Source organism: Conger conger, chromosome 5, assembly GCF_963514075.1.
Source record: "Conger conger chromosome 5, fConCon1.1, whole genome shotgun sequence".
Lineage (NCBI taxonomy): Eukaryota > Metazoa > Chordata > Actinopteri > Anguilliformes > Congridae > Conger > Conger conger.
The window spans coordinates 24319161-24331851 of record NC_083764.1 but is presented as its reverse complement, the minus strand read 5'-3'; the positions used below and the strand labels follow the sequence as shown (position 1 = coordinate 24331851).

The 12691-nt window shown below is 43.0% G+C and overlaps 1 protein-coding gene across 3 annotated transcripts; it reads right to left on the bottom strand.

The window, feature by feature from the left end:
• Window positions 1–936: 936 nt before the first annotated feature.
• On the bottom strand, window positions 937–12133 carry LOC133129724 (dihydrolipoyllysine-residue succinyltransferase component of 2-oxoglutarate dehydrogenase complex, mitochondrial-like). 3 transcript variants are annotated; one of them, XR_009708845.1, is made up of 16 exons: window positions 11985–12133; window positions 10306–10339; window positions 9991–10027; window positions 9579–9640; window positions 9390–9464; window positions 9092–9147; window positions 8817–8925; window positions 7672–7842; window positions 6899–6978; window positions 5719–5816; window positions 4660–4790; window positions 4221–4294; window positions 4003–4086; window positions 3396–3563; window positions 2975–3264; window positions 937–1602 (listed from the first exon to the last, which is right to left on the bottom strand). XR_009708845.1 is itself a non-coding variant. In XM_061243994.1 (15 exons), exons 1-15 carry the CDS (start codon window positions 12045–12047, stop codon window positions 3130–3132), a joined length of 1377 nt encoding a protein of 458 aa, XP_061099978.1. In that variant the 5' UTR covers window positions 12048–12133; the 3' UTR covers window positions 2104–3129. The 3 variants fall into 3 exon arrangements, 1 of the variants encoding a protein (XP_061099978.1); XR_009708844.1 differs by lacking the exon at window positions 937–1602 and adding an exon at window positions 1653–1862; XM_061243994.1 differs by lacking the exon at window positions 937–1602 and having other exon boundaries at window positions 2104–3264.
• Between the last annotated feature and the right edge of the window lie 558 nt (window positions 12134–12691).

The following is a 12691-nucleotide window of genomic DNA, read 5'->3' as shown; positions in this document are numbered from 1 at the left end:
TTCAATGTGCAATCTCCTTAAAATTAAATATTGGGTGTCCTTTCTACACTGTAATTACTACCAATTTCTACAATTACAATTTCTACCTCTTAATATCCCAACAATGTATTTCAAAGATATGGGCTTTAAGTTGCAATATATATATACAAAACGTCGCCTTCCATCACGCCCTGTTACCAGCACTCAAGTTTCATACCAGTCCGCCTGCCTGCAACACAGTTGGTGTAATTTGGTAGAACTAGTTCAATGGAACCTTGAAAATAAATTCTGCAAATGTTCGTGCTGAACGGTGGGAGAAACTGTATGGTCCGCTTTACCTCTCACGAAGGACAGAAAATATTTTGAAAATGCAACACATTTCAACACATATCAGGATGGACAGATAGCCTATTACTCCGGGTAAGTGGTTTTATGCAGCAAAACAATGATCCAGAATGCAAAAGCAAGTTCACATCTGAGTGGCTGAAAAGAAATTCCTGACTCGAACCCAATAGAAATCTTGTCACAGGACCTGAAATGAGCAGTTAAACCTACCAATTTGTCTGAATTAAATAAAATAATTAAACTATTAGAAGAGTTTGGTTGCAGTTATTGTTGAAGGTGGTGCAACCAGTAACAGAAAGTTTAAGGGGGGAATTATTTACTTGGATGGGTGATATGTTTTTTCATAAAATAAATAATTTAAAAATGTTTGATTTAATCAGGATCCCTATGTAGAAAGATCTGAAACCATTCAGTCTGACAAATATGGAATAACAGGGGAAGTACCTTTTCACAGCTCTATACCTGTGACAAAAGCTGTAAAAAAAACAGGCCCAATACCATTAGGCAACCTGTGTGAAAGATTAGTCTGCAAAAGAAAATGTCCATGAAGGAGATCAACTTCATGTACATGATACAGGAGGTCATTTATCTACATGAAAACAGAAATGTAGGTAGATTAGCATTCTGCATTTATAGTGTACAATCTGGTTGAAAACAAAGCACAAAATATTAACGTAAACTACTTTCAAAAATAAATATACAAGTACCTTGTTATGCAAGCAACAAATACAAATTATAGTCATCTTCCTGCTAATGGCATCCATCCATCCATTATCTGAACCCGCTTATCCTGAACAGGGTCGCAGGGGGGCTGGAGCCTATCCCAGCATACATTGGGCGAAAGGCAGGAATACACCCTGGACAGGTCGCCAGTCCATCGCAGGGCACACACACCATTCACTCACACACTCATACCTACGGGCAATTTAGACTCTCCAATCAGCCTAACCTGCATGTCTTTGGACTGTGGGAGGAAACCGGAGTACCCGGAGGAAACCCACGCAGACACGGGGAGAACATGCAAACTCCGCACAGAGAGGCCCCGGCCGACGGGGATTCGAACCCAGGACCTCCTTGCTGTGAGGCGGCTAATGGAATCTTGAGTGGCCAATAGAGGCAAATGAAAACCTAATCCCTCACAATATTGTTTCACTTCATCTACATTAGAGCTTCCCTCTGTTCTTATGCTAATCTTGCTCGAGATGTTTGTTTTCGGGCACTTCATGAAATCCGTGTTTTTTTCCCCGGGACGGCACTGTTCAGACGTTTTTGTAGATGCTGGCAAGGAAACAAAGACGTCTCTCAGGAGTCATTATGCTAGCACGGAGCGCTAAATGCAGCTGGGCACACTTCAGCAGGTATTGTGGGAGGGGGCGAGGGTAGAAGAGCGCCGGTCTCATTTTTCACTGTCTTCCCCGAGCCCCTCTCCCGAGTCGGTGGTTAACAGGTGGTCGGGTCTTTCACAGGGGATGCAGGGCAATGCATGGCCGTCGTCTTACTCCACACTGCTTTCATCCACATAGAAATATTTGCCTAATCTAAAAATTATATAAATTAAAGGGTTATTCATAACTAACATAAAATTCTGCTCAATATGAAATCAATAAAGGCAAATTGTCAAATTAACCAAAATCAGGTTCGCTAAACCTACACCTAGGAAACACTAGCTCAATCATTTTGATCCATATCTCGCATACAATTACTCTTTTGGTCAACATGCTGTAAAAGCAATCTTATCCAATCCAAAATTGATGTAAAAAGTAAGAGGGGAAAGGGGGAAAAGATTAACTTTTTTAATGTTTAAAAGTTTTTCTTAAATAGTTGCATGTTTTGTACAGCACAGACAAAACCACTGTTCCCAGAATGGTCAATGAATAGGATTTCTCATGTAAGACATTGGCGATTGTGCATCTCGAAAATACTTCCAACAATTTGGAATATGTTGTGCCCAAGTATATGAAAAAGTAAAATCACTAAATATTCCTGGTATTGCAATGTCTGTTCTGAAATGTTACACAGCTACTAGGTAGTTACATGTTTTGTACAGCACAGACAGAACCACTGTTCCCAGAATGGTCAATGAATGGGATTTCTCATGTAAGACATTGGCAATTGTGCATCTCGAAAAGTATTCCAACAATTATGAATATATAAAGTAAAATGACTAAGTAGTGTTCCTGGTATTGCAATGTCTCATATGTTCTCATATGTTATACAGCTATTAGGCAGTGGTTATACGCTATTAGAAATGCAATTTCTGCCATATACATTTGAAAATCTCAATGAGCATGAGAACTACAGACAAGCAATCAAGAAAACTACTGCAAGGTGGGTCAGCCACCTCCTCACACAAAACCAGACCTGGGTCAAATGCTGAATAGTTTTTGGATTCAAATACTTTTCTGTGCGCCATTGATCTTCCCTGGTGCAATTTGAGCCAGCCAGGACCAGAAGGCAGGGTTTGCATTTCATAGGTTCTAATACACCAGACAAGCTCAGTAAAGCATAGAAAAAGTATTTGAATCCAAAACAAAACCATTTTTGACCCAGGTCTGGACAGAAGCTGTCCCACTGAAAGCCTAGCCTGAGCTGAACATTAGCATCAACAAGCCTGCTATAGGAACCTGCCCAGCAGGGCCACTTTCCTCACCTGAAAATGAGCATTCCCCTCTCTTTTCTCTGTTTAAAAGCAATTTAATATATCAAGTGAAGCCAGGATCTGAGGGGTACAGTCGTTTATAGCGTTAGGGCAGATGTTTAGATGAACATCCGGTTCCTGTTGCCCTCGGAGGACGGAGTCACGGGTCACATGTCCAGGAGCAGGACGCGGGGGTCCTCCACCGCAGACTTGATCTTGCGAAGGAAAGTCACCGCCTCTCGGCCATCGATCAGGCGGTGGTCGTACGTCAAAGCCACGTACATCATGGGACGGATCTCCACCTGGAGAAAGAGACCGAGGAAAATTAGCAGGAATTCACTCAGGCGCAAACTCAAAGCGGCTCGAGCCCAGGTTCTGAAAAGGACGTTTGTGACGATCGCAGTGCGTTGTTGCCAGGGGAGGGCCTACGCACCTTGCCGCCGATGGCCACTGGCCGCTCGAAAATCCCGTGCATGCCGAGGATGGCGGACTGGGGGGGGTTGATGATCGGCGTGCCGAACATGGACCCGAACACGCCCCCGTTGCTGATGGTGAAGGTCCCTCCGTCCATGTCCTCTACGGCCAGTTCGTTTTTACGGGCCTGGAGGTCAGGAGTTGCATGCAAATTACAGAAATGCTAGCGCTGTTGCTGAGCACTGTGTGACATCAACAACGGCGAGCAAGCATAGCAGGGAGACATTATTTCAATAATCTTTAATGATATATAATCATAATCATGCTTCAACATTTCCACAGTTCAATGTTTTTACCGTTACAAACGAAACATAAGTACTTTCAGGAGAATTATACTTCCAAAAACCATCTGTAATTTCTTGAGGTAATTAACGTAAACCACCTGATTCCAGCTTTTGTCACACCTTGACAACAGCGCTTGTGTACAGCCGGAATTTTAACAGATGAAGCACTGAAGCACAACAGCAAACAGGCTGCTGGTTACAAGCCCAACTCTAAACACTACCCCCACTTTGCTGAAGGGTAATCTAGAAAACATCTAGAATAAAAGTAACTAGATACAGTACCTTCTCTCCAAGCTCTGAGATGGTTCTCTCAATGTCAGCAAAGTTCATGGTCTCCACTCCTCGGATCACTGGTACCACAAGTCCCTGCAATGGTGGTAAACAGACCCGGTAATTTCATTGCACACACTCACAAGTCATTCATTCCACATGAACCCACCGACTCAGTCCCATTAATTTCAAGCACTGGCTAAAAAGCAAATGCCAAGAAAGAATCTCACCTTGGGTGTCGCTACAGCCACGCTAATGTCGACATATTCCCTGTATACAATCTCCTTGGTTGTGTCATCAATGACTGAAACAAAAACACAATTTGATAGTTTTTATAAACATTTCATAAACATTCATTATTCATACTACAAACAGTGCTCGTCAGCTTCTGGCCAGTACATAAAGGTACACAGTCGCATTAAGTCGGTTTGATAGAAAATGAGATCAATCAGAAATTAAAGGGAAGCTGCACTGGTGAAACCTGGTTTAATGTTGGGCAGGGCTAAGTAAGCAGAGGGGGTTTATCAATGCTAGTTTTCCTCTTGAGTTCAATGGGAGAATTAGCTTAGAGGAGCCCCACTGGTGGATTTTTAACTAGTGGAAGCTGCAGAAGGTTTGAAACGGGGTTGCCTTGCCGAGTTCAACCAGCGGACTGCGGAGAGACCGTACCAGCGTTGACAGCAGGCTGCTCGCTGAGGGCGTGGGCCGCGGCTTTGACGAAGGCGGACATGAAGCCCAGCTTCAAGCCGTGTTTCTTCAGGAAAGCCTCTTTGTGCAGCGTCCTCATCTCCTGGATGTTGCTGTCACAGAGGGAAGGGCACAATTTCTTTCAATTTCAAAAATAATCTAAAATTTGCATCCAGGCACCCGATTCTAATTTTAAAAGAAAGAATGCAAGTGTTGGAGTGAGATGTGCCCGTGAAATTGTTTTATGAGAATGTACACAATGTTTGCAGTACACAGTAAAAAGAATAAAAGCCCTAAAATGTACATAGTTCTGGTAACAGACAGCAGACTCATTAGCCAAAGTCCATGGTCATTGTGTTGTTGGTGAGATAAACCCAGGCCTTTCATCGTTATCTCAAATTGTTTGCTAAGGCAGCTTAATTTTTAGGGTCTGGGTTGAGGGTTTTTAGGGTTCAGTTCACAGTGCAAGTTGGTGTCCTACGGCAGGCAAGTAAGAAAGTAAATGTTTTTCACTCCAACCCTAACAAACCACACGTCTTTCAACAGCAAGAGACCTCATTGAGCCGCTAATTAGTACTATCATGTGCAACAAATAAGGGTTAAAACAATCTACAGGACATAAACCTTTGGGCAGCCCTGCTCCAGAGGAACAAACAATAACCAGGTATAAAGTTCACCGTTACAGTGGATGGATTAGCACACTTGTTTCACGCACAAAGTCTGGTTTGTGGAGGCGCTAGCTTCCATTCCACCCCTTTGTGCATGTTTACCCTAACCTACTCGTTTACCCTAACCTACTCATTTTTCTGGTCCTGAAGAGCCTCAGGGTCTGCTGGTTCTTGTTTCTACCTTAATAGCAGCAACCAATTCAGACCCAAGAAACCAGGTGGAGTGAGTTAACTGTGAGCAACTGCTTTCATTGATCCATCAAGTGCCAAGTAGCGAGGAAAGCCAGCACAGCCCGCGGCTCTCCAGGACCAGGAATGAATACCACTGTGCCCTTCAGCACAGGCAGGTCGGCGGTATTGCGAGGACCCTCACCTCATGTCGATCTCGTTGAAGGTGGTCAGCATTGCACAGGTGTTCTGCGCCTCCTTCAGCCTCTGGGCGATTCTTAGTCTCATGCGGTTCATCTTCACCTGTGACCGCACACAAAAATGTGGTCAAAACTCCCCCCTCAGCTACGCAACCAAGATCTGTCAACTCAATGACACAACGGAGCTTTCACACTGATGGGCCATCTTTTGTGGGCTAACAAAAAGATACACAAAATGGCGGTGACAGGCCAGGAAGTTGCAACTACAACAGGCCTTAAGCAAGAAACATCACATGGAGGATGAGAACAAGTTTTACTTCCTTATCGAATGAGGTGGTCATCCTAGAAACTGGTGTGCACACGTTTGCACAATCCCTCTTACAGGACATAAAGGATCACTGTTAATGCAGCATTGATTCTCTTAGAAATAAAGACCCTTATATATATATTTTTTTTTATTGGATTCAATTAACTCCTGAAACAGCGGTGTGAAAAAACTCCCCGAAGCGAAGAAATCTTGGGAGGAACCTGGCTATCGGGGGATGCCCATCCTCCACTGGCCTATAGGTTGAGGTTTTAAACTAGCAGGTAAACTAGAAAGTCCACACTGAGGGATATAAAGTATGCAGTTCAGTGGGTTCCAGTTTGAAGTTTTTTCCTGACTATGTTGCCTCTACTACAAGACAAGGGTGGATTTTTCCTTCACAACGCAACATGCTAATCATGTCCAACAACTAAAAAGATCCTGAGGTGCGTACAAGACAAACTATGTTTGCAGCAAGCAGTTACTGTTGAACGATTTTAAATTAACATTCCATTTAGTTCACCACCAATGCATTTTGAATACAAATGGATGCGACTTGGATTAAATGACGCCATCTAGCTGATTTGTTGCTGTCTGCGATTTCTTTTTTTCAGGTAAGAACAAATATTATATTGATTAAAGTGTATTATAACAGCCAAATAACTGTTAACTTATGTTCTCTCCACAGCCATTTCTGTTCGTGGCACACTACCTTCTCAGATTGTTAGCCAATGTTCGTGGCGAACATAAAAAAAGTTAGAATATGTTCGTGAATGTTAGAAAGCTCTGATTTTTACACATCAGCCACAGACCGAGAAGGTGGGTCGGTTTGTGACAGGCGCAGTGATGCTCTATCCATAGTTTAAAGAGCTGAACCTTACCCTGCTCTCTGACCGGGTCCCTTTGGCTGCTGCTTGGGAAGCAGGGGGCGCAGGGGCTGGTGTAGGTTTGACGGCAGAAACTGCAATGAGATACATACCGCCATTGTCATTACAACAAGTGACACCTTATCTGTCTCTTCAGCAAGCAGCACCTTCATACACAATACAGTCACTGTAATAATGAACTATCATTCAGTGTCGACAAGCATCATCTTCATACAGTCTACCGCAAGGGCATCATTCTGTCTCTGTAATAATTAACTATCATTCATTCAGACAACCAGTAGCACCTTCATAGTGTCTCCACATCACTTAATGGCATCATTAATGGTCTTCATTTCTAACAAATAAGCCTATCATATACAGTTCCTATAATATATTAGTGTCTTACACAGCCTCTCCCCTGTGATACAAAGGATTTACACTCTCTCTAATGTAAAGTCCCCCTCATACACTGATATTGTGCAAGTTACAGTCCTGAGGCAGTTCCATGTCTCGAAACCAGGTGTCGGCAACCCTGGTCCCGGAGAGCCGCATGGAGTGTTAGTTTTTGTTTTCACCTTAAAATCAGCTATAGATTCAGACCCAAGAAACAAGGCGATGCAAGTTAACCTTCTAATGGACCGCTTTCATTGATCAATGAAGTGCCGAGTAACGGACAGCACACCCTGCGGCTCTCCAGAACCAGGTTTGCTACAGGTTCAGCCGCATGTAGTGACCAAATGTGACCGCGGCACTGGTTTGGAAAAGGCGGGGTGGTAGTGGCCACTCGCCTGGTTTGGCATCGGAAGCGTGTCCAGGCACAGGGGGCACTGGCGGCAGGCTGGCGGGAATGGGGCTGGGGGTGGGGGTGGAGGGCGGTGGAGGTGGAGGAGGTGCGGCTGCAGGGGCCTCCTCTTTGGGCACGGAGGGCTCTGGCACATCAGCAGGTTTGGGAGCACCGGCTAAGTACAGACAGACAATCGGCAAGAGAGACACTCCAGAGCTGCTGGGCACACACAAGCACACATGTACACATACATACATACCTCACCATATAAATCACAAGGCTCCCATTTTGAATACCAGGCAAACGGCATGTTTTGTTTTGTTTTGTGGTTTATAGTGAACACTACATTTTGTTGCCGTTTATACAGTGTAGAGGCTGCACTAAACTTTCAATTAACGTTAAAGGTATATGCAGAGGTCATGTTGACGCACAATTCTTCATTATTTATGCAGAAGACAGCTTAAATACACACAAATATAAATATATATATATATATATATATACACTATTTTTTGTTTTTTTTCCAACACTATCTTAAATTCATTCCAAAGGTCTTTTCAAAGGGCGATGACCCAGACATGAGCCACAACAAAATCATTTCTCCTGTTTCTTTGAGCCATTTGGTTCCAAACTGTTTCTTTTGGTAAGCCTATTGTTTGGTCTACATATCAGACTGTTTGTTTGTTTTCTTTGGGGGGTTTTTCCTCAGCCTCGTAATGGCTTCGTTGACTGTCATTGGCACAACTCTGTTCTTCATGTTGACAAATGTTTATAACAGACTCCAAAGGCAATTAAAAGCCTAGAATCAAGACAAGATGCAGGTATAAGAAAGTGTCTGAACACAGAAATGACTGAGGAGCAAAGTGTCCAATTACTTTTGGTCCCATACAATTGGGGAACTATGTATGAAAAAGGATGCAATTCCTATATGGATCACCTGATATGGATGTAAATACTAAACTAAAGGTGACAAGTCAGCACTTTAACCTCATATCCAATGTTTCATTGCAAACCCAGTGCAGAGCCAAAAGAACAGAATTGGTACCACTGAATGTGTGATGCGCAGTGGTATATTCTGGTGTTATATGCACGTGCTGTACAGTGGTATAGATCTGGAGTTGTGGTGGTGTGTCATAGTGGGGAGCTCACCTCCTTTCCGCAGTTTGAAGAGCGGCGTTCCGCCTTCCACTCTCTCCCCATCTGGCACCAGGAGAGCCTCGATCACACCGGCAGCAGGGGAGGGCACCTGTACAGAAGTCTGGAAGCACAGAGAATCAGGCAATATGGATCATACAAGCACACATGTACACATACAAAATCATTCCTCACCATGTACAGCACAAGGCTCCAATTTTGAATAGCAGGCAAACTGCAAGCTCTGTAACATTACTGGCAATACATAGACTATGGTTCATATACTATACCTTATCGGTCTCAATTTCACACACAACTTCATCCTCAGCGACAGTGTCCCCAACAGCTGCCAAACGAGTTCAAACAGAATTTATACGCTGAATAATTCAAATTCATTATTTTTTTATTCAAAAGAAAGACAATTTGGTTGCTATTGCTACTTCATAGGCGGGTAACACAGCTGGACTTTAACTGGAAAAACACATGTGATGCAACACGAGGGGGGAAAAGGCAGTTTTATTTGGATGTCCAGAGTCCAGGGCTATGGGCTCTGCACAGCTCGTTCCGCTAACGGGGGGCCAGACCCACCTTTCTCCCACCTCACATCTCCTTCCGAGACGGACTCCGCGAACGCTGGTGTGTTAACAGTCACAACTTCGTTCCCTGTAATAAAAATAGTTCCAGGTGAGACAAAAAAAAAAAAACAGAAAATTCGGATATTGTGCAAACTCATAAGCCTCTATGGCTGAGGGCCAACAGAATGGCAGGGGCACTTACGGCAGGCTGAAGAGGTCTTCAAGAACCTGATGTGGAAGACGCTTCTTCTGGTGTCAAACTCCCTGAAGGGCAGAGGAAGTGAGTCAGGCACTTAAATTAAGACTTCTTTTGTCAGCAATGTTTCTCCCATGCCCCCGCCCCCCTCCCGATTTAGAATTGTACTCATTAGACTTCCCTCGGTGCTGTAATGTCCTATCAGAATAAAATAAAAGCTAAGGAACAAACTATTTTTTAAATAGAAAAGGCTAGCTTACCGTACCTGAAAAAGCCAGACCAAATAAAACCAGACCAACAGAAACAAACTAAGAGCTAAATTTGGATGCTCAACAGGGTAAATAACACAGAGCTTTTCCACGGTTACAGGCAACCAGCACAGGCAATCAAAATTTAATTTGAAGTTGAGGATACTTACGGGTGACGGGAGGCAACCCGACAGCAGGTGGAAAGGCCTTCCAACAGAGAGGAGACAGAACATTAGCAGCCTCATAACATCCAGATGCTAACCACAATGACACTGCAAACTCTTGACTGTACTGCAAGGGAGAGTGGCTCATGACTTAAGGTTTACTTAGCCTATCCACTGCTCTTCACTATTTAGGGGCACTTCACCAACATTATCATACTGTCATGGGACATTATCATACTGTCATGGGATTATCAATCACTGATCAGGTCTTGAATATTTACGCATTCAAACCAATTCACAAAACCGGGAATCAAAACTCACTTGACACCATCCTCCGTCCCAACACATTGTTCCCCTGAAATATAAAAAAAAAAGACATCAATAAATGGACGAGATAAGACGTCTTATCTTGGGGAGACAAGATATCGTATCTGGTGGAGACCGACATCCTTTCCCGTTTCTGGTTGGCAGAGAAAAGAACAACGATGTGAGGGCCCTTGTATCAATCCCTTTCAACAGGACAAGGTACAGTGCAGGAAAAAACCATCAGTGTTTCCGAGAAAGGGTTAACTTACAGCCTCATTACAACGAGGTCATAGCAACACCCAGGTGACATAACACATCCAGTACGTGGATCGTCTAAAATAACACCAAAAATGCTGAAATAAAATTCTCAGCTCAACAAGAGAAATTTGGTCAGATCACGATCAAAATAATGCCTATAGAATCCAGCATCAAACTGGACCATTATTATAGATCCCCTTCCTTCTTAAGTTAGCTTTAGTCAAGTTACTGCGAAAACGAAAATAACACAAAAAAACCGAATGGCTGGTGAATCTTACGAGCAAAACCTGGAAAGGCGGTAGTGGCACTCATTCAGTCAGCATGTAATGACGTTGTTGCAATGTGACGTGACAGAATTTGAAGCATTTCTTTCAGAGCAGGAAGAAATGTTAGCCGAGCAGATCGAAAGGAATAATACATCTCAAAACGTTTAAAAGATTATAATCAGACACCCTGCAAGCATTAACTTTAACCAACTATCGCATTAACATGGACTAAAAAATAGTCGAAAATATTGGAGATATAAATTGAGACATCATATTTCGTTGATCGACGTTTATGTTGCATTTTTGGAAGTGGAATGTGACATAAACGTTAAGATACAGTGAGGTTGCACACTTGTAGAACTGAAAGCGCTTTTTAAGTGGGTGTAACCCACTCAATGCAAAATAAGTGCTCTTTAGCTCATAACTAGGTAAGTAACTGACGAAAGTCATCAAACTAGTTCAGCCTGATTTTTTTCAAGGTATTTCTTTCATTCAGTTAATCAGACGTTTAATGGAGGATCCGTTGGTCTAATCTAGAGAGCCAACTAATGTTTCGTCGTTTATAAAACATTAGCAAGGTAATATCTTACGATCGAGCTATTTAGCTAGGTTAAACGCCTTGTTAGCCACGACGGCATATCGTGTATCTTTAAGTTACCAGCGGAGCTTTGTAAGATTAATAGCTAACACGTAACAAGTTGAGTTAATAGCTTCCTAATTCATAAAGTCAAGATTCGCCAAGATAAGCTATCTGAGGTTAGTTTACATGACCTCAGTACCAAGATAGCCAAGTTAAGTAAGCTAGCTAGGCAAGTTAACTTATTCCACATCTCTAACACTAGCTAGCTACAGTATCGCTAATTAACCGGCGTTTGACCAACTCCCTGTTCTAATGATGCAAAATGTGTCAATGCTAAATGCTGCGAACAATGTCGCGTTCACGTTCAAACTCCTTCAGCCAATGTTTTGCAGGTGTATAGCAGTCACAGAAACTGGTGTCACCCCGTCCTTGGGTTGCGGTGCGGCCTAGCGATGGCTCAACATTAGCACCCCAGCCCAGCGTTTCCCAAGGCTCAACGTAGCTAATATACATTAGCATAATACATAACTAAGTTACGGTAGCTAGCTATATGAAGATAGTGCTTTCTTGACACAGTAGATTTTGCCTACCTGGCTTATAGCAGAGAGAGAGCGTCCTAGGGCCCGGGAAAAACATCTGGAGTGGGAAAGCATACCGATAAGCTATTAGCAACTGCTGGAAGCAGCAGAGGGATCTACTCACTCACACACACCCAGAAGTGCGACCCACCGCAGGCTAGCAGCACGCACTGTGGGATGAACCAAAATACACACATAAAGGGGGAGCAGAGGAACAAACCAAATAGTTGCGAAAGGAAGATGCTGGGTTCGTACAAGATGTACAATTATTGTATACACATTTCTTGGTGGAGTAGCATAGTGAATCAGTGGGTTTTGACACCGGGGAAGGAGTGCATGGAGCTTGTCCTTTCCTGGTGCAGGAATGTTTTATTTATTTATTTTTAAATATATGAATAGATAATTCAATTTAAAATAAATATACAACTTCCACATACCATTCAAAATGGGATGTTAATGTCAGGTAGGTTATATAAAAAAAATTAAACTACGTGTAAAATAGACCACGTGGCAGGCACATACTCAAGATCAGTGGTGCACAACTCAAGTCCTGGAGGGCTGGTCTGCAAACTGGTTTTTGTTCCAACCATTTACCTTAATTTCTTTTTCTGACAGCTCTAGAAATTATGTTGGTACGTGACTCCTGTACTTGAACACAGTAAAACCATTAGGACACACTTGCAGACTGCAGCTGGTGCATATATATAAATGTCTGATCA

What these genes read in the sequence shown, in the direction of transcription:
- LOC133129724 (XM_061243994.1), bottom strand. Translation starts at nt 12,047, where the DNA reads ATGCTTTCCCACTCCAGATGTTTTTCCCGGGCCCTAGGACGCTCTCTC. An exon ending in GTGAAATTGAGACCGATAAG is followed by an intron (nt 8,926 to 9,091) that starts GTATAGTATATG and finishes CTGTGCTTCCAG; the next exon opens with ACTTCTGTACAGGTGCCCTC. An exon ending in GGACCCGGTCAGAGAGCAGG is followed by an intron (nt 5,817 to 6,898) that starts GTAAGGTTCAGC and finishes GTGCGGTCACAG; the next exon opens with GTGAAGATGAACCGCATGAG.